This window comes from Poecile atricapillus, chromosome W, assembly GCF_030490865.1.
Source record: "Poecile atricapillus isolate bPoeAtr1 chromosome W, bPoeAtr1.hap1, whole genome shotgun sequence".
Classification (NCBI taxonomy): domain Eukaryota; kingdom Metazoa; phylum Chordata; class Aves; order Passeriformes; family Paridae; genus Poecile; species Poecile atricapillus.
In genome coordinates this window covers 158,780-179,569 of record NC_081288.1, presented here as the reverse complement: position 1 = coordinate 179,569, position 20,790 = coordinate 158,780, and the positions used below count along the sequence as shown (strand labels likewise).

At 54.3% G+C, this 20,790-nt stretch overlaps 1 protein-coding gene across 1 annotated transcript; it reads right to left on the bottom strand.

Moving 5' to 3' along the window:
• Nucleotides 1-1,244: 1,244 nt before the first annotated feature.
• On the bottom strand, nucleotides 1,245-14,449 carry LOC131591532 (superkiller complex protein 2-like). Its single transcript, XM_058862340.1, has 13 exons — nucleotides 14,371-14,449; nucleotides 13,681-13,827; nucleotides 12,304-12,403; nucleotides 11,696-11,878; nucleotides 10,814-10,924; nucleotides 10,626-10,737; nucleotides 7,233-7,351; nucleotides 6,776-6,886; nucleotides 5,810-5,918; nucleotides 5,462-5,609; nucleotides 5,063-5,173; nucleotides 2,916-3,130; nucleotides 1,245-1,461 (listed from the first exon to the last, which is right to left on the bottom strand). The coding sequence occupies exons 1-12, from the start codon at nucleotides 14,373-14,375 to the stop codon at nucleotides 2,950-2,952; spliced, it is 1,437 nt and encodes a 478-aa protein (XP_058718323.1). The 5' UTR covers nucleotides 14,376-14,449; the 3' UTR covers nucleotides 1,245-1,461; nucleotides 2,916-2,949.
• Nucleotides 14,450-20,790: the final 6,341 nt, after the last annotated feature.

Below are 20,790 nucleotides of genomic sequence, written 5' to 3'. Positions count from 1 at the left end.
CAGAGCACGTGCCCGTACAGGATCTGCCCTGGGGAGGTCGGGACAAAGAGGGGCAGGTGAAATTTCCCAAGCAGGAAAACGCTGCTAGAGCCAAGTGTCCGTGTTCAGAAGGGTTTGGGTTGTTTGGGAAGGGCTCGGTGGGTGGGAGTGACAAAACGCGGTGCCAGAGCACGCTGCTCTTTCACAGGGCTGTAAGATGTCAATGATTGCTGTAGAAGAGGCAAAGCTACCTGTGGGTTTTGCCCTTTCCTCTCCAGGGAATGGAAGCTGTGAAAGCAGAAACGCTGGGCACAAGCAGAAGAGGAGAGGTAAATCCTACCCTTGGAAAAAGCCCCCCTTGTAATCCATTTCTGCCAGAGACCTTTCCGATTTGGTGGGGTCCATTAGAAAAACCTTCTCGTCGTTACAGATCTGAAACTCTTGCGTTCTGGGAGTAAACAACTGGAACTGGGCGGCTTGTCTGCTGGAAGGTGATCAGGATCAAAAACCTGCAATTGGGACAAGGAAGGAAACAAAGGGGAGATGAGGTCTGGACAGGTGTGCACCCCAAAGGGGCCGAGCCTGCCCTCCTGCCCTCTTACCGCTCGGGAGCGTGAGCCGTGCAGGGCAGGGGCTTGGCTCCAGGCTCTGCCCACGGCTGCGTGGGCTGCACCGTGCAGGGGATCGGGAACATGGTGTATTCTCCAGAGTAATCCTTCCTGGGAACAGACAGGAGACCCTGCAGCCACCAAGCAGAGCTCAAAGCTCTTCACCCAGGGCAGCACCTCTCCCTTGCCCCAGCAATGTCATCCGGCAGTCCCCGAGGGACAAGTGTGACTCTGGGATCAGTCTATCCACAGGCTTCACCGCTGGAAAAATTCCTTTCCAAGAGGCTGAGCTGATTTTTCTCTCAGTACAGCAGTGCTCCAGCTCTAACCAAGCTCCTGAGCATTCCGTGCTATTGCTGGCGTGGCTGCTGGAGGGGTGCCAGGGAGAACGTGGTGCTGTGGGGGAAGCTGCTGGAGGGGACTGCACCCCCAGCCCTCACCTGTTGTAGGAGCTGGTTGCTCTCCAGAGCTGGTAGGGAGAATCAAAAGTCTGAGCACTCCACAGCAGCTGCAGGTCAAATTCGATGCCTCCCAGGTGCTCTGGAGTTCTCCAAGAGGACCTGACATCTGGCAGGCTGTGGTGCTCCGTGACAAACAGCGCTGGGGGAGGACAAGGAGGTGACGGGAGGCAGAGCGCAGAGAGGCCCCACCTCGCAGGGCCAGAGGGGCTCCCGGCAGGGACAGGGACTCGTTCCGCTGCCTGTGCCGTCAGAGCAGAGCTCTGTGTGACCCTGCTCTGTGTCCCTGCCAGGATCACTGCCCTCACCTCTGAACTTGGCCTGCGTCCTGAACTCGCTGACCAGCCGTCCGTCCTCGCGGATGTAGATGGGGATTATCTGCAGGCGGGCCGAGAGCACGCTGTCCGTCTGGATCCCTGCAAGGACAGCGCCACTGGGAGCCCACACAGCACCTTCGCTCTCCTCTGCTGGGCTCTGCCAGCCCCAGAAGCGTTTGGGACACCTCCACAAGGCAGGGTTCAGTTGGGATCACCCTCCAGTGAGCCAGCTGCACGCTCCCTCTGCCAGCCATCGGCTGCCTAAGCCCCCCGCAAGCACAGAGGAAGGCAATATTCCGAGTTCCCCGCTCCCTCAGGACTCTGGGGGCAGTGCAGGAACTAAGGGGAAAACATGAAGGAAGCACTTCTTCCGTAGCCCTTGGAGTGCCTCAGGCTCACCTGTCCTCCAGAGAACGGTGTCGTAGAAGAAGGAGAACTCCATCTCGGTGCGGTGCTCCAGGGAAGCCCAGCCCCTCGGTGCCGTCACACAGATGTAGGACACGGAGAGAGGGACGTGGACTGTCAGGAAGGACTGGGCAGAGTCCCTTACCTGGCAATAAAACCCCAAAAAGGGGGTTATGCACCTTCCAGTGAAGTCAGAGGTGACTCTGGACGTTCTTTACGTGCAGGCACCTCAGACAAACCTGCATTGTAATCCAGGGGCAGCGCTAAGGCTCCCTGGGACCACCGGACAAAGGAACTCTGGGCACAATTTCACCTCAAAACCCCCCTGATTTCCAAGGCTGTGAATTAAAAATGAGCAATTCTGCTTGCTCAGGCCTCCCAGAGCTCTCCATTTATTATCTGCAGAGTGCAGCTGTACTTTGTACGCCCTGGAGAATTCGGGGAGATGTTCCAGCCTGGCTGGGGCCAGGCTCCACATGCTCCACTGGGCACTTTCTCCGGCCAAGCGGCTCCTCTGGGTTTGTGCAAACAATTGGAGCTATAAAAGGAAACTTCATGAACAAGTTCCAGGCTGGCAGGAATTAAGAGAGATGATGCTGGTCCAAGCAATGTGGGCTGGGAATTTAATGGAAGAGCTTGGGGGAGACGGAGTGGTCTGCAGATGGATAATGCAGCCAGGAGAGGACAGTGAGATACCCCAAACAGGGAAAGCCATTCGTTTCTAGAGGAACATTTTTGGCTTTTGGTCTCTTAATTACGGAATGAGCTAAAATATCCCATGTTGTGGAGCATGGACTGAGCTGCCTCTGCTCTGTCCTCTGCTCATTTCTATTGGCCGAGAACACAGCCAAAATTATAAAAGAGAGCCCAGCTGAGAACGTTTTGTATTTCCAGTATGGCCCTACATTAAAAAAACCCGGTATTTTCCTGGCACTCTGAAGATTTAGAGAATAAAATAAATGGAAAACGAATGAAATGGAAAATAAATGAAATAAATGCACACAGCGCTGTTTTCTTCCAGGTTAGAGGGGGGGAAAAGCCACGCTCCACCTGTGCAGGGCAGAGCAGCAGCTCCACGCAACGCAGAGCTGTGCCTGAGAACTGAGAGAGATCTGGGATACCTGGAGAGCTCTGGATGGGCCTCTCACCTGGAAGTCAGCGGTGACAGAGCCCCCACAGACATCAATTAACTCGGTCATGTCGTAATAAGCGTCGAAGGTCCAGATGCAGCTCTTGAGGCTGAGGTGCTGGTACAGCTGGATGCTCTTGGGCTCCCTCACCGCGGGCTCCAGCTGCTAGGGGCGGTCGTAGCCCGGGCCCAGCACGAAGCTGTCCTGGGTCACCTCGTCCAGGAACCCTGCCTCTGAGAGAGAGAAGTCAGGACACTGATCCCTCCCCATTTGAAACAGCCCCAGGCCAAGAATGGGGGCCTTGCTTCACTCTTGAATCAACGGGAGCTCCTCTCCCTTCATTATCCTGGAGGTCAAACTGGACATACTCAGGTCTTCACAGGGGAAAATCTAACAGGAATGGCATCCTAAAAAACCAAACCTAGGGACCTGCTGATTCAAGGCTGAAGTGAACCTTTAAGAAATGAGGAACAGGTTGAGTATGGAATTATCAGAGCGCAGCACAACTTTCTGCCTGTTGGGGAGGGTGAAACAGGGAAACCTTATGAATGTGATGGTTTGGCAGAAGATTCTGAAAAAAGAAGGCTAGAATCGAAGTAGAAACGAAAGCCTGCTTTGAGTCATAAGATACAGAGTACTGGTTACTATATGACCAAAGAACAATAGCCTAGCCAGCTAAAGGAGAATCCTGCTGATAAAACAATGTCCTTCTGCTGACAGAAAGCCCAAAGGTCAAGAAGCAAGGGAAGAACTCGTAAAGCTTGTAGAACCTCAAATGCAACACTGTATGTAAAATCTTTAGTGGGTGTATCTCGTAGTGATTGGTTACTGGGAATTAGAATATTCACTATAGAAAAAGATAGATTGGATTGTAACAAGAACTTTGCTCTCTTAGCTTTTCTATCTTAAACCTCTCTTAACCTCTCTCTTAGCTTTTCTCTCTTACCTCTTAACCTCTCTCGTACCTCTCGGCTCTTCTCTCGTACCCCTTTACTCCTCTCTCAGCTCCCCTCTCCCCCTCTCCTACCTCTTCCACTCTTTCCCTCTCTTACTCTTTCCTTCTTGGGTTTTCCCCTCTTACCCCTCTCTTGTCTCCCCCCTCTTATCCCTCCCTGGTTTCCCCCGCTCTCCCTCTGTTGCTCTTACTCCCTCCTTCCCCTTTTCCATCCTCTCCTCTCCTGCTCTCCCCGTTCTCTCCCTCCTCCCCCGGACCACGCGGACGCCGAGGCTGGTGGCGGACACAGCTCTCCCCTCTCTTTACCCATATAATAAACTGCACATACCTGAACAGCTTGACCCTGGAGAATTCTCCCACCGCGAGCGAGCGTTTTACACAGCAATATCTAAGCAATGATTTCTAAACATTTATCCAAGCTTGAACAGCTTATTCCTAATTATCACCACCTTTATAACCAGCACTCGACTGCCCCTGCAATACACAGGCACAGGGAGGACACTGCAGTTATTGACACAACAGAACAAGTAACACACCAAATGAAACACCCAGCGCTACACCTCACTTCTGGAAACAAAACCTGGGCGCACACTTTAGTGTGCAAAACCCCTGTAAGAATAAAACCTGCTTTAAATATCTTAGGCATCGAGCCACACACACGCCTATGAAATTCAGCGCAGCAGTGACAAAAAAGGGAATTATTTCCTTAACCTGCGAATAATCACCTCTAAGATTCTGTGATGCAGTTGCCACTGCACACAGCCACAAGCGGCCTTTTTATTAACAGGCAAAAGAACAAAGGCAATCCCAATTTCTCCCTTCTTGTCTGCAAAGAAACAGAGAAGGGAGAGATGCTTCTCAGAGGAGCATGGTAAAAAGACACGTGGTGTAGAATATGGAACAGCTGATGGTTCAGCATCTCTTCCACTGCAAGATCTAGGGGATATCTGATGATACCCTGGAGGCAGGAGTAGGAATATAAAGGAGCTCAAGGCTATCTGCTCTTAGGTTTTAGCACTGTGACCTTTACCTTAACTTACATTTAAGTGTTTCTTACAGTGTAAATCCCTTTTGTTTTGATTTTAACAGAGTACAAGAATTCAGGGAAGTAACAGTGGCATACAGCCTTTAATTTCCCCTGGTCTTCTCACCCAGCAATGAGGTCTCACAACATCAATACAACAATAAATAGTTATAGAAGGTAACTCACTGTGCTGAAGAGTTCTTCAGAAGGATGGGAGCCACAATTGAGGCAGATCCTTGGACAGACAAGCCAGAGGTGTTTAGGCCTTGTGTTTCCTTGTTACCCCAGAACCAGCCCCTAAAAGGGAACACAAAGTTCACACGCTTGTATTTGAAATGAACACCATATAAAGAACAAAACATCCTAAAAAAGCTACATATCATACAAATAATCCAGCTAGCTTCTTTATGCTGCTTTTCTGTGGAGCAACAACTTTACAGAAGTAGATCTTGCTCTATCAATACAATGTTTTATTATTGATGGGCTTGTTAAAATCAGAGTGAACTCCAAGCACCCAGATATTCACAGCAGGCAAACATCTCTCTGAATACAACTGAAAAGGCCAGAAGGGCTGCTCCATGTTACCTGTAATAGCCATGTTTGTCTCTGGAGTACATCAGGTGATCAATGCATGGCCTTTCATCTATTTTTTTTTCCCCCTGTGTTCCTCCTTTCCATCCTTCTGCGTAGCCTTGTAGCAGATAAATCTGTTCAATAAAGGGCCCACCTGACTCTGAGCAGAAGGCAAAGCAGAGGATTTGTCAGCATGAAAACCCACACTGCAAAGATGAACGGGCATCAGTGGCAGTTAAAAATCTGCTAGAAATGCTAATATACTAATATACACTACCCTCTTCCCTGATTTCCATATAAAAAAGGAAAGGAAGTTGTGTGTGAGCCAGAAAAGCTAAAAGGCTCGGGCAATGTGCTCACCTGCCATCCCACACAGCTGGGTGTGACTTAATGCACCAAACACCAGGGAATCGTTGCCAGCTGGGCGATGGACACCACGAAGCACACAGGTTTTCAGTGCTGTCAGCAGCTGCAACGGGAGGATTGCCTCTGAGAAACTTACCAAAACAATGAAAATAATAAAAAAGAAAAAATTAACATCTATTTCCACAACACGTGTTTAAATTTATATACTATATTCATTTATATATAACACACAATATATAAAGTATCAAAATATATTATTTTAACATGTATACATATATTATTATATATTAAATATATTATATACATTTTAATTATATATATATTTATTATATATATAATACATATATTAAATAAATATAATGTATATATATAGATTAAACATAAACCTGTTTGTATATATTTGCATTACTTCTATTTCTTTACTTTTCTGGTTGCACACATCTCTATATCTTGATATATTTAATATACATTTCTATGTTTTTATTTTTGTAGTATTTATTTAAAAGCCCCGAAGCAAACCTAATAAAAACCAAACAGTCCCTTTATCTTAAACGGTATTTAAAAATCTTTTAATATATATTTTTTATCAGATTTATATACCTTGTTGATATACATAACACATAACATATCCTAAAATATATCATATTACCATCTATACGTACAGAAATCATATTATAGATTATAAATCAATATATATGTATATATTTCTATTACTTATTTTTACTTATTTTTATGCCTACATATATATATATATATATATTTCTCTATACCTTTACATATTCATTCTTGAAATATTTTATTTATTTTTTTCTTATTTATTTAAAAACCCTGCCTCTAACTAAATAAAAACCAAGCAGCCCGTTTATCTTCAATATTTTTTAATATCTATTTTGATCATCATTATACTTCCAGGTATATACTCGGTGGATAAAGTCCCCCCGACCCGCCCGCACCTCTCACCGTTCCGGCACACAGAGCATCCCCTCCTCGGGCCGCTCTGGACCCAGCGCCGGGGAGCGACCGTTGGGAGCCGAAGCCATCGGGGGACACGGTGGGAACATGGCAGTGACACTGTGGGGACACAGCAGTGACACAGTGGTGACACGGCGGGGACACAGCGGTGAAACGGCGGGAACACGGGGGGAACATGGCGGTGACACTGTGGGGACACACTGGGAACATGGCAGTGACACTGTGGGGACACGGGGGGAACATGGCGGTGACACTGTGGGGACACACTGGGAACATGGCAGTGACACTGTGGGGACACGGGGGGAACATGGCGGTGACACTGTGGGGACACACTGGAAACATGGCAGTGACACTGTGGGGACACACTGGGAACATGGCGGTGACACTGTGGGGACACACTGGGAACATGGCAGTGACACCGCGGGGACACACGTCAGGCACTGACCAGCATCATGCGGTGCAGATCCGACAGCTCGGGCACGGCTCCCTTGCAGAGGATGATGACGGTGCCGGTGGTGTCCAGCCCGCGGCGGCCGGCGCGCCCCGACATCTGCGTGTACTCGCCTGTGGGGACGCAGAGCCGCCGGCGTCTTCTCCTCACGGATCCTCCCGCTCTTCCCCTCACGGCTCCTGCCCTTCCTCCCCTCACCTTTCCCGTCGCTTTTCCCCCTGCTTTCCCCTCGTGTTTGCTGCTCTTTCTCCCTCAGATTTTCCGCCTTTTTGCTCTCTCATTTCCCACCATTTTTGCCCTCACGTTTTCCCGCTCTTTTCTCCCCTCAGGATTCCCGCTCTTTTCTCCCCTCACGTTTTCCCGCTCTTTTCTCCCCTCACGTTTTCCCTCTCTTTTCTCCCCTCATGTTTTCCCGCTCTTTTCTCCCCTCAGGATTCCCGCTCTTTTCTCCCCTCAGGATTCCCGCTCTTTTCTCCCCTCACGTTTTCCCCCATTTTCTCCCCGTTTCCCCATTTTCTCTCCTCACATTTTCCCCCATTTTCCCCTCATGTTTCCCACTGTTTCCACCCTCACATTTCCTGCCCTTTTCCTCTCACGTTTCTGCCCTTTTTCCCTCATGTTTCCGCTCTTTTTTCCCCTCATGATTCCCGTCGCTTTTCCCGATGCTTTCCCCTCATGTTTGCTGCTCTTTCTCCCTCAGATTTTCTGCCTTTTTGCTCTCTCATTTCCCACCATTTTTCCCCTCACGTTTTCCCGCTCTTTTCTCCCCTCACATTTTCCCCCATTTTCTCCCCGTTTCCCCATTTTCTCCCCTCACGTTTTCCCCCATTTTCCCCTCACGTTTCCCACTGTTTCCACCCTCACATTTCCTGCCCTCTCCTGCTCGTGTTTCTTTTTCCCTCACGTTTCTGCTCTTTTTTCCCCACACCTTTCCCGTCGCTTTTCCCGATGCTTTCCCCTCATGTTTGCTGCTCTTTCTCCCTCAGATTTTCTGCCTTTTTACCCTCTCGTTTTCCCTCTCTTTTCCTCTCACGTTTCTCACTCTTTTCTCCCCTCACGTTTTCCCGCTCTTTTCTCCCCTCACGTTTTCCCTCACGATTGCAACTCTCCTCCCTCCATTTCTCCTCTTTCCTCCCATTTCTCCTCACTCTTTCCTCCCCTATTTCTACATTTTCCCAATTGCCTTTTCCCGCATTTTCCCTCTCAGCTTTCTCCCATTTTCCCTCTCCACTTTCTCCCATTTTCCCTCTCCGCTTTCTCCCATTTCCCCTCCCCGCTTTCTCCCATTTTCCCCTCAGCTTTCTCCCATTTTCCCCTCAGCTTTCCCCCATTTTCCCCTCAGCTTTCTCCCATTTTCCCCTCAGCTTTCTCCCATTTTCCCTCTCCACTTTCTCCCATTTTCCCTCTCAGCTTTCTCCCATTTTCCCCTCAGCTTTCTCCCACTTTCCCCTCAGCTTTCTCCCATTTTCCCTCAGCTTTCCCCCATTTTCCCCTCAGCTTTCTCCCATTTTCCCTCAGCTTTCTCCCATTTTCCCTCTCCGCTTTCTCCCATTTTCCCTCTCCGCTTTCTCCCATTTTCCCTCTCCGCTTTCTCCCATTTCCCCTCTCAGCTTTCTCCCATTTTCCCCTCAGCTTTCTCCCATTTCCCCTCTCAGCATTCTCCCATTTTCCCTCTCCGCTTTCTTCCATTTTCCCCTCAGCTTTCTCCCATTTTCCCCTCAGCTTTCTCCCATTTCCCCTCAGCTTTCTCCCATTTTCCCTCTCGGCTTTCTCCCATTTTCCCCTCAGCTTTCTCCCATTTTCCCCTCAGCTTTCCCCCATTTTCCCCTCAGCTTTCCCCCATTTTCCCTCTCCGCTTCCTGCCCGTTTCCCCTCACGTTTCTGCTCTTTTCTCCCCTCAGGATTCCCGCTCTGTTCTCCCCTCACATTTTCCCCCCATTTTCTCCCCGTTTCCCCCTTTTCTCCCCTCACATTTTCCCCCATTTTCCCCTCACGTTTTCCCGCTCTTTTCTCCCCTCACGTTTTCCCGCCCATTTTCTCCCCTCACGTTTCCCCTCACGACTGCACCTCTCCTCCCTCCATTTCTCCCCATCTTTTCTCCCATTTCTCCTCACTCTTTCCTTCCCTATTTCTACATTTTCTCAACCCGCTTTCTCCCATTTTCCCTCTCCGCTTTCTCCCATTTTCCCCTCACATTTCCCCTCAGCTTTCTCCCATTTTCCCCTCAGCTTTCTCCCATTTTCCCTCTCCGCTTTCTCCCATTTTCCCCTCACATTTCCCCTCAGCTTTCTCCCATTTTCCCCTCAGCTTTCTCCCATTTTCTCCGTCCGCTTTCTCCCATTTTCCCCTCAGCTTTCTCCCATTTCCCCTCAGCTTTCTCCCATTTTCCCTCTCCGCTTTCTCCCATTTTCCCCTCAGCTTTCTCGCATTTTCCCTCTCCGCTTTCTCCCATTTTCCCCTCAGCTTTCTCCCATTTCCCCCCTCAGCTTTCCCCCATTTCCCTCTCAGCTTTCTCCCATTTTCCCCTCAGCTTTCTCCCATTTTCCCCTCAGCTTTCCCCCATTTTCCCCTCAGCTTTCTCCCATTTCCCCTCTCAGCTTTCCCCCATTTCCCCTCAGCTTTCTCCCATTTTCCCTCTCAGCTTTCTCCCATTTTCCCCTCAGCTTTCTCCCATTTTCCCCTCAGCTTTCCCCCATTTCCCCTCTCAGCTTTCCCCCATTTTCCCCTCAGCTTTCCCCCATTTTCCCCTCAGCTTTCCCCCATTTTCCCTCTCCGCTTTCTCCCATTTTCCCCTCAGCTTTCTCCCATTTTCCCTCTCCGCTTCCTGCCCGTTTCCCCTCACGTTTCTGCTCTTTTCTCCCCTCAGGATTCCCGCTCTGTTCTCCCCTCACATTTTCCCCCCATTTTCTCCCCGTTTCCCCCTTTTCTCCCCTCACATTTTCCCCCATTTTCCCCTCACATTTTCCCGCTCTTTTTCTCCCCTCACGTTTTCCCGCTCTTTTCTCCCCTCACGTTTTCCCGCCCATTTTCTCCCCTCACGTTTCCCCTCATGACTGCACCTCTCCTCCCTCCATTTCTCCCCATCTTTTCTCCCATTTCTCCTCACTCTTTCCTTCCCTATTTCTACATTTTCTCAACCCGCTTTCTCCCATTTTCCCTCTCCGCTTTCTCCCATTTTCCCCTCACATTTCCCCTCAGCTTTCTCCCATTTTCCCCTCAGCTTTCTCCCATTTTCCCTCTCCGCTTTCTCCCATTTTCCCCTCACATTTCCCCTCAGCTTTCTCCCATTTTCCCCTCAGCTTTCTCCCATTTTCCCTCTCCGCTTTCCCCCATTTCCCCCTCACGTTCCCACCCGCTCTCCCCCCAGCCCCACATCCAGCCCCTCACCGGGCAGGAGATCCCGGAAGCCATTCCCGTCGTGTTTGCGGATGGAGTCGAAGACGACGGTCCTCGCCGGCATGTTCACCCCCATGGCGAAGGTCTCGGTGGCAAACAGCACCTGGGCCAGGCGTGGGGCAGCCATGGGGTGGGATCCCCGTGCCCCACAGCCGGCTGTGCCGTTTTTCCCCGCTCACCTTCACCAGCCCCTGGCTGAAGAGCATCTCCACCACCTCCTTGAGCAGCGGCAGGACCCCGCCGTGGTGGACGCCGATGCCGCGCTGCAGCAGCTCCGACAGCTGCAGCACCTGCGGGGAGGAACGCGCTGGATCCCCTCCTCCAGGTACAAACCCTTCCCTCTTTACACCTCACACCCCAAAATCGCCCTCCCCGTCCCTGTGGGACCCCAAAATCACCCAAAATCGCCCTCCCCATCCCCTCACACCCCAAAATCCCCATCCCTCACGCCCCAAAATCCCCGTCCCTCACACCCCAAAATCCCCGTCCCTCACACCCCAAAATCCCCGTCCCTCACACCCCAAAATTGCCCTCCCCATCCCCTCACACCCCAAAATCCCCGTCCCTCACGCCCCAAAATTGCCCTCCCCGTCCCTGTGGGACCCCAAAATCGCCCTCCCTGTCCCCATGGGACCCTAAAATCACCCAAAATCACCCTCCCCATCCCCTCACACCCCAAAATCCCCGTCCCTCACGCCCCAAAATTCCCGTCCCTCACAACCCAAAATCACCCTCCCCGTCCCCTCACACCCCAAAATTGCCCTCTCACACCTCAAAATCGCCCTCCCACACCCCAAAATCGCCCTCCCATGCCCCAAAATCTCCCTCCCCATCCCCTCACACCCCAAAATCGCCCTCCCACACCCCAAAATCACCTTCCCACACCTCAAAATCGCCCTCCTTGTTCCCCTCACACCCCAAAATCACTGTCCCACACCCCAAAATCACCGTTCCCACACCCCAAAATCGCCGTTCCCACACCCCAAAATCGCCGTTCCCACACCCCAAAATCACCCTCCCACGCCCCAGAATCTCCCTCCTCATCCTCTCGGGGACCCCACCTGTGGCAGGCGCCGGTCGGAGCTGCGCAGCCGGGCCAGGCAGCGCGTCAGGAAGTGCCGGACCTGGGCGCGCTCGGCGCCGCTCAGCAGCTCCAGGGAGCCCAGGGCGGCCGCCTGCTCCTCGCAGCGGCCACGGGAGAAGGTGAAGGTGACGGCCGGGAGCAGCTCCCGCTCACGGAGGGTCTGCAGCAGGGACAGCCAGACCCCACACTCCTGGGGGGAGAGAAGGGTCAGGGGGACCCCCAAACTGCCCCATGGGACCCCCAAACTGCCCCATGGGACCCACAAACAGCCCCCAGCCCCATGGAGGGTCTGCAGGAGGGACAGCCACACCCCACACTCCTGGGGAGAGAGAACAGGGTCAGTGGGACCCCCAAACTGCCCCTTGGGACCCCCAAACTGCCCCCAGCCCCATGGGACCCCCAGTACCCATCCAGGGTTGGGGGTTTGGGGTCACTGGGACCCCCTGGGACCCCCAGTACCTGCCCAGGGTTGGGGGTTTGGGGTCACTGGGACCCCCTGGGACCCCCTGGGACCCCCAGTACCTGCCCAGGGTTGGGGGTTTGGGGTCACTGGGACCCCCTGGGACCCCCTGGGACCCCCAGTACCTGCCCAGGGTTGGGGGCTCCCATGGTGGGCTGCCGTGCCCCGAAGCTCTGCGCGTGTTTGCTGCTCTGCTCCTTCTTGGCCTCCACCGCCGCGTAGTACCTGGGACAGGGGAGGGGCAGGTTTGGGACAGGTTTGGGGCAGAATTGGGTCAGAATTGGGTCAGAATTGGGTCAGAATTGGGTCAGAATTGGGGCAGAATTGGGGCAGAATTGGGGCAGAATTGGGGCAGAATTGGGGCAGAATTGGGGCAGAATTGGGTCAGGTTTGGGTCAGATTTGGGTCAGCTTTGGGTCAGCTTTGGGTCAGGTTTGGGTCAGGTTTGGGTCAGGTTTTGGGTCTGATTTGGGTCAGGTTTGGGTCTGATTTGGGTCAGGTTTTGGGTCAGGTTTGGGTCAGGTTTGGGTCAGGTTTGGGTCAGGTTTGGGGTCAGGTTTGGGTCAGAGTTTGGAGCAGGTTTTGGGGCAGGTTTTTGGGGCAGGTTTTGGGGCAGGTTCAGGGCAGGTTTTGGGTCAGATTTTGAGTTAGATTTGGGTCAGGTTTTGGGTCAGGTTTGGATCAGATTTGGGTCAGAATTGGGCAGGTTTTGGGTCAGGTTTGGGTCAGGTTTGGGTCAGAATTGGGCAGGTTTTGGGTCAGGTTTTGGGTCTGATTTGGGTCAGGTTTGTGTCAGGTTTGGGTCAGATTTAGGCAGAGATTTTGGGGCAGATTTGGGTCAGGTTTTTGGGGCAGGATTTGGGGTCAGTTTAGGGTCAGGTTTGGGTCAGATTTGGGTCAGAATTGGGCAGGTTTTGGGTCAGATTTGGGGCAGATTTGTGTCAGGTTTTGGGCAGGATTTGGGTCAGATTTTGGGTCAGATTTAGGCAGTTTCAGGTCAGGTTTGTGTCAGGTTTCAGGTCAGATTTTGGGTCAGATTTAGGCAGTTTCAGCTCAGATTTGGGTCAGGTTTTGGGGTCAGATTTTGGGTCAGTTTCAGGTCAGGTTTGTGTCAGGTTTTGGGTCACATTTAGGCAGGATTTGGGTCAGATTCAGGCAGTTTCAGGTCAGATTTGGGTCAGGTTTTGTATCAGGTTTTTGGGTCAGATTCAGGCAGTTTCAGGTCAGATTTAGGCAGTTTCAGCTCAGATTTGGGTCAGGTTTTGGGGTCAGATTTTGGGTCAGTTTCAGGTCAGGTTTGTGTCAGGTTTTGGGTCACATTTAGGCAGGATTTGGGTCAGATTCAGGCAGTTTCAGGTCAGATTTGGGTCAGGTTTTGTATCAGGTTTTTGGGTCAGATTCAGGCAGTTTCAGGTCAGATTTGGGTCAGGTTTTGTATCAGGTTTTTGGGTCAGATTCAGGCAGTTTCAGCTCAGATCTGGGTCAGGTTTTGGGGGTCTCACCCCTGGGTGCTGAAGGCCCCCCCTGGGCCCAGCAGCTGGAACAGCTGGTGCCGGTTCCGGGCGCTGTTCCCGGTGAACAGGAAATGCTCCAGCGGCACCGGGCGGCGCGGGGTGCTCAGAACACGGACACAGCGACGCTTGGTGCGACTGACGGGGTGAGAGACACCCTGAGAGACCCCCAGGGACCCCCAAACCACCCCTGGGACCCCCCAAAACCTCCCCAGGGACCCCCAGAGACCCCAGGGACCCCCAAAACCCCCCAGGACCCCCCAAACCCCCCTGAGAACCCCCATAAACCCCTCAGAGATCACTAAAGCCCCTCCAAGATCCCCCAAAGCCCCCAGATCCCCCCCATGTCCCTCTCAGAGACCCCCAAAGATCCTCAGGACCCCCCCTAAACCCCCCCAGGATCCCCAAACCCCCCTGAGAAGCCCCCAAACCCCCTGAGGACCCCCCAAAATCCCCCGAGAACCCCCCAAAGCCCTCTCAGGACACCCCAAACTCCTCCAAGACCCCCTCAAACCCCCTGAGGACCCCCCAAACCCCCCGGGGATTCCCCAAAGCCCCCCCAGGACCCCTCAGGACCCCCCAAAGCCCCCCCAGGGCTCCCCAAAGCCCCCCCAGGACCCCTCCAAAGCCCCCCAAAGCCCCCCAAAGCCCCCCAGAGCCCCCCAGAGCCCCCAGCCCCACCTCATCGTCGTTGTCGTAGTGAACCTCGTCAAAGATCACCCACTCCAGGTCCCGGATGGCGTTGGAGCCGTTGGACAGCATCGACCTGGGGGGGAGGAAATGGGGCTGGGGGGGGTCCTGGGGGTCCTGAACCCCTCCCCAGGACCCCTCAGGACCCCCCAAAGCCCCCCCAGGACCCCCCAGGACCCCTCCCCAGCTGAGGATCTCGGTGCTCATCACCAGCCACGCGGCCTCGGGGCGCAGCCGCACGTCCCCCGTCAGCAGCCCCACGTCCCCGAAGGTGTCGCGGAAATCCCCAAACTTCTGCTTGGACAAAGCCTTGATGGGGGAGGTGTAGATGGACCTGGGGGGACACGGGGGGGTCACCCCAAAAAAACTGGGGGGCTTTGGGGTCCCCTCAACGGTTTTGGGGTCCCTGGGGCAGTTTTGGGGTCCCTGGGGCAGTTTTAGGGACCCCCAGCCCAATTATAGGGACCCCCAGCCCAATTTTGGGACCCTCAGCCCAATTTTGGGACCCCCAGCCCCATTTTGGGGTCCCCCAGCCCCATTTTGGGACCCCCAGCCCCATTTTGGGGACCCCCAGCCCCATTTTGGGGTCTCACCGTGTCATGTGGCGCCGGGCCAGCCCCATGGCGTACTCGGCCACCGCGGTTTTGCCGGCCGAGGTGTGAGCGGCCACCAGCAGCAGTGACCGCGCTCCAGGCACAGCCGCGCGCTGCTGGAACGGATCCGGCTTGAACGGCCACTGGGGAGGGGGAAACGGATCTGGGGGTCACTCTGAGCACCCCAAAAACCCCAAAAACCACCCCAAAAACCCCCAAACCAACCCCAAGAACCCCCGAAATCCCCCCCAAGACCCCCGAAATCCCCCCCAAGACCCCCCAGGACCCCCCAAATCCCCCCCAGGACCCCCCAGATTCCCCCCAAATCCCACCCTGTGGGCGGGGTCCAGCAGCAGCTCCTCAAACCCCTCCACGGGGGTGGCGGCGTCGATGAGCTCGGCCCAAACCCCCAGACCCAAAAGACACCCCCAAAAGACCCCCAGACCCCAAATCTCCCCTAAAAGCCCCCCCAAACCCCCCCAAAACTCCCCCAGACCCCAAATCCCCCCCAAACTCCCCCAAAGACCCCCAAGACCCCAAAGACCCCTCCCCAAAACCCCCCAGATCCCAAAGACCCCTCCCCAAAACCCCCCAGATCCCAAAACCCCCCCAAAACCCACTCAAAGCCCCCCAAGACCCCTCCCCAAAACCCCCCAGACCCCCTCAAAGTCCCCCCAGACCCCAAAACCCCCCCAAAAAAACCCCCAGACCCCAAAGCCCCCTCAAAAAGACCCCCAAAACCCCCTCAAAGCCCCCCCAGACCCCAAAGCCCCCTCCCCAAAACTCCCCAAACCCCAAATCTCCCCCCCAACCCCCCCAGACCCCGAAGCCCCCAAAAAAATCCCCCCAAAGCCCCCCAGACCCCAAAACCCCCTCCCCAAAACCCCCCAAACTTGAAAACCCCCCCAAATCCCAAAAGCCCCCCAAAAACCCCCCCCAAATCACCCTCAAAGCCCCCCCAAAACCCCCTCAGGCCCCAAAGCCCCCCCAAAACTCCCTCAAAGACCCCCCCAGACCCCTCCAGACCCCAAATCCTCCTCCCCAAAGCCCCCCCAGACCCCAAAACCCACCCAAAAAAACCCCCAGACCCCAAAGCCCCCTCCCAAAAAGCCCCCCCAAAAATCCCCCCAAACCCCAACCCAAAACCCCCCAAAACTCCCCCAGACCCCAAAAGCCCCTCAAAGCCCCCCCAGAGCCCAAAGCCCCCTCCCCAAATCCCCCCAGACCCCTCCCCTACCTCGGGGCTGGAACTGCACCCCCCGTTTCATCCCGGGGGGGGTCGTCAGCAGCTATGGGGGGGGGAGGGGAGCGGGTGAGACCCCCCCCCAGAACCCCAAAAATGAGGGGGAGGGGCTCCCCAGGTTGGGGGAGGGGCTCCCCGGAATTTGGGGAGGGGTCTCTGGAATTTGGGGAGGGGCTCCCCGGAATTTGGGGAGGGGTCTCAGGAATTTGGGGAGGGTCTCAGGAATTTGGGGAGGGGGTCTCTGGAATTTGGGGAGGGGTCTCAGGAATTTGGGGAGAGTCTCAGGAATTTGGGGAGGGGTCTCTGGAATTTGGGGAGGGGTCTCAGGAATTTGGGGAGGGGTCTCTGGAATTTGGCGAGGGGTCTCAAGAATTAGGGGGGTCTCAGGAATTTGGGGAGGGGTCGGTGGAATTTGGGGAGGGGTCTCAAGAATTAGGGGGGTCTCAGGAATTTGGGGAGGGGTCGGTGGAATTTGGGGAGGGGTCTCTAGAATTTGGGGAGGGGTCTCAGGAATTTGGGGAGGGGTCTCAGGAATTCGGGGAGGGGTCTCAGGAATTTGAGGAGGGGTCTCTGGAATTTGGGGAGGGGTCTCAGGAATTTGGGGAGGGGTCTCTGGAGTTTGGGGAAGGGTCTCAGGAATTCGGGGAGGGGTCTCAGGAATTTGGGGAGGGTCTCAGGAATTTGGGGAGGGGTCTCTGGAATTTGAGGGTCTCTGGAATTTGGGGAGGGGTCTCTGGAATTTGGGGAGGGGTCTCAGGAATTTGGGGAGGGGTCTCCAGGAATTTGAGGGATTTTAGGAATTTGGGGAGGGGTCTCAGGAATTTGGGGAGGGGTCTCAGGAATTTGGGGAGGGGTCTATGGAATTTGGGGAGGGGTCTCTGGAATTTGGAAAGGGGTCTCTGGAATTTGGGGAGGGGTCTGTGGAATTTGGGGAGGGGTCTCTGGAATTTGGGGAGGGGTCCCAGGAATTTGGGGAGGGGTCTCAGGAAATTGGGGGAGTCTCAGGAATTTGGGGAGGGGTCTCAGGAATTTGGGGAGGGGTCTCAGGAATTTGGGGAGGGGTCTCTGGAATTTGGGGAGAGGTCCCAGGAATTTGGGAGGGGTCTCAGGAAATTGGGGGAGTCTCAGGAATTTGGGGAGGGGTCTCAGGAATTTGGGGAGGGGTCTCCAGGAATTTGGGGAGGGTCTCAAGAATTTGGGGAGGGGTCTCAGGAATTTGGGGAGGGGTCTGTGGAATTTGGGGAGGGGTCTCAGGAATTTGGGGAGGGGTCTCAGGAATTTGGGGAGGGGTCTCAGGAATTTGGGGAGGGGTCTCAAGGAATTTGGGGAGGGGTCTCAGGAATTTGGGGAGGGGTCTCAGGAATTTGGGGAAGGGTCTCAGGAATTTGGGGAGGGGTCTCCAGGAATTTGGGGAGGGGTCTCCAAGAATTTGGGGAGGGGTCTGTGGAATTTGGGGAGGGTCTCAGGAATTTGGGGAGGGGTCTGTTGAATTTGGGGAGGGGTCTCTGGAATTTGGGGAGGGGTCTCAGGAATTTGGGGAGGGGTCTCTGGAATTTGGGGAGGGGTCTCTGGAATTTAGGGAGGAGTCTCAGTAATTTGGGGAGGGGTCTCCAAGAATTTGGGGAGGGGTCTCCAAGAATTTGGGGAGGGGTCTGTGGAAGTTGGGGAGGGATCTTGGGAATTTGGGGAGGGGTCTCTGGAATTTGGGGAGGGTCTCAGGAATTTGGGGAGGGGTCTCAGGAATTTGGGGAGGGGTCTCCAAGAATTTGGGGAGGGGTCTGTGGAATTTGGGGAGGGTCTCAGGAATTTGGGGAGGGGTCTGTGGAATTTGGGGAGGGGTCTCTGGAATTTGGAGAGGGGTCCCAGGAATTTGGGGGGGTCTCAAAAATTTGGGGAGGGGTCTCTGGAATTTGGGGAGGGGTCTCTGGAATTTGGGGAGGGGTCTCCAAGAATTTGGGGAGGGGTCTGTGGAAGTTGGGGAGGGATCTCAGGAATTTGGAGAGGGGTCCCAGGAATTTGGGGGGGTCTCAGGAATTTGGGGAGGGGTCTCAGGAATTTGGGGAGGGGTCTCAGGAATTTGGGGAGGGGTCTCCAGGAATTTGAGGGATTTTAGGAATTTGGGGAGGGGTCTCAGGAATTTGGGGAGGGGTCTCAGGAATTTGGGGAGGGGTCTATGGAATTTGGGGAGGGGTCTCAGGAATTTGGGGAGGGGTCTCAGGAATTTGGGGAGGGGTCTCTGGAATTTGGGGAGGGGTCTCTGGAATTTGTGGAGGGGTCTCAGGAATTTGAGGAGGGGTGTCTGGAATTTGAGGGTCTCTGGAATTTGGGGAGGGGTCTCAAGAATTTGGGGAGGGGTCTCAGGAATTTGGGGAGGGGTCTCTGGAATTTGGGGAGGGGTCTCAGGAATTTGGGGAGGGGTCTCTGGAATTTGAGGGTCTCTGGAATTTGGGGAGGGGTCTCAGGAATTTGGGGAGGGGTCTCTGGAATTTGGGGAGGGGTCTCTGGAATTTGGGGAGGGGTCTCTGGAGTTTGGGGAGGGGTGTGTGGAATTTGGGGAGGGGTCTCTGGAATTTGGGGAGGGGTCCCAGGAATTTGGGGAGGGGTCTCAGGAAATTGGGGAGGGGTCTCTGGAATTTTGGGAGGGTGTCAGGAATTTGGGGAGGGGTCTCTGGAATTTGGGGTGGTCTCTGGAATTTGGGGAGGGGTCTCAGGAATTTGGGGAGGGGTCTGTGGAATTTGGGGAGGGGTCTCAGGAATTTGGGGAGGGGTCCCAGGAATTTGGGAGGGGTCTCAGGAAATTGGGGGAGTCTCAGGAATTTGGGGAGGGGTCTCAGGAATTTGGGGAGGGGTCTCAGGAATTTGGGGAGGGGTCTCTGGAATTTGGGAAGGGTCCCAGGAATTTGGGAGGAATCTCAGGAAATTGGGGGAGTCTCAGGAATTTGGGGAGGGGTCTCAGGAATTTGGGGAGGGGTCTCTGGAATTTGGGGAGGGGTCTCTGGAATTTAGGGAGGAGTCTCAGTAATTTGGGGAGGGGTCTCCAAGAATTTGGGGAGGGGTCTCCAAGAATTTGGGGAGGGGTCTGTGGAAGTTGGGGAGGGATCTTGGGAATTTGGGGAGGGGTCTCTGGAATTTGGGGAGGGTCTCAGGAATTTGGGGAGGGGTCTGTGGAATTTGGGGAAGGGTCTCTGGAATTTGGGGAGGGGTCTCTGGAATTTGGGTGGGTCTCTAAAATTTGGGGAGGGGTCTCTGAAATTTGGGGAGGGGTCTCAGGAATTTGGGGGGTCTCAGGAATTTGGGGAGGGGTCTGTGGAATTTGGGGAGGGGTCTCAGGAATTTGGGGGGGTCTCAGGAATTTGGGGAGGGGTCTGTGGAATTTGGGGAGGGGTCTCTGGAATTTGGGGAGGGGTCTCAGGAATTTGGGGGGTCTCAGGAATTTGGGGAGGGGTCTGTGGAATTTGGGGAGGGGTCTCAGGAATTTGGGGGGGTCTCAGGAATTTGGGGAGGGGTCTCCAGAATTTGGGGAGGGGTCTCTGGAATTTGGGGAGGGGTCCAAGGAATTTGGGGAGGGGTCTCTGGAATTTGGGGAGGGGTCTCCAGGCATTTGGGGAAAGTCTCAGGAATTTGGGGAGGGGTCCCAGGAATTTGGGGAGGGGTCTCAGGAATTTGGGGAGGGGTCTCTGGAATTTGGGGAGGGGTCCCAAGAATTTGGGGTGGGTCTCAGGAATTTGGGGAGGGGTCTCAGGAATTTGGAGAGGGGTCTCAGGAATTTGGGGGGTCTCAGGAATTTGGGGAGGGGTCTCTGGAATTTGGGGAGGGGTCTCAGGAATTTCGGGAGGGGTCTCAGGAATTTGGGGAGGGGTCTGTGGAATTTGGGGAGGGGTCTCAGGAATTTGGGGGGGTCTCAGGAATTTGGGGAGGGGTCTGTGGAATTTGGGGAGGGGTCTCTGGAATTTGGGGAGAGGTCTCAGGAATTTGGGGGGTCTCAGGAATTTGGGGAGGGGTCTGTGGAATTTGGGGAGGGGTCTCTGGAATTTGGGGGGGTCTCAGGAATTTGGGGAGGGGTCTGTGGAATTTGGGGAGGGGTCTCTGGAATTTGGGGAGGGGTCCAAGGAATTTGGGGAGGGGTCTCCAGGAATTTGGAAAAGGTCTCAAGAATTTAGGGAGGGGTCTCAGGAATTTGGGGAGGGGTCTCAGGAATTTGGGGAGGGGTCTCAGGAATTTGGGGAGGGTCTCAGGAATTTAGGGAGGGGTCTCAGGAATTTGGGGAGGGGTCTCTGGAATTTGGGGGGGTCTCAGGAATTTGGGGAGGGGTCTCAGGAATTTGGGGAGGGGTCTGTGGAATTTGGGGAGGGGTCTCCGGAATTTGGGGAGGGGTCTCCGGAATTTGGGGAGGGGTCTCAGGAATATGGGGAGGGATCTGAGGAATTTGGGGAGGGGTCTGTGGAGTTTGGGGAGGGGTCTCCGGAATTTGGGGAGGGTCTCAGGAATTTGGGGAGGGGTCTCTGGAATTTGGGGAGGGGTCTCAGGAATTTGGGGAGGGGTCTGTGGAAGTTGGGGGGGTCTCTGGAATTTGGG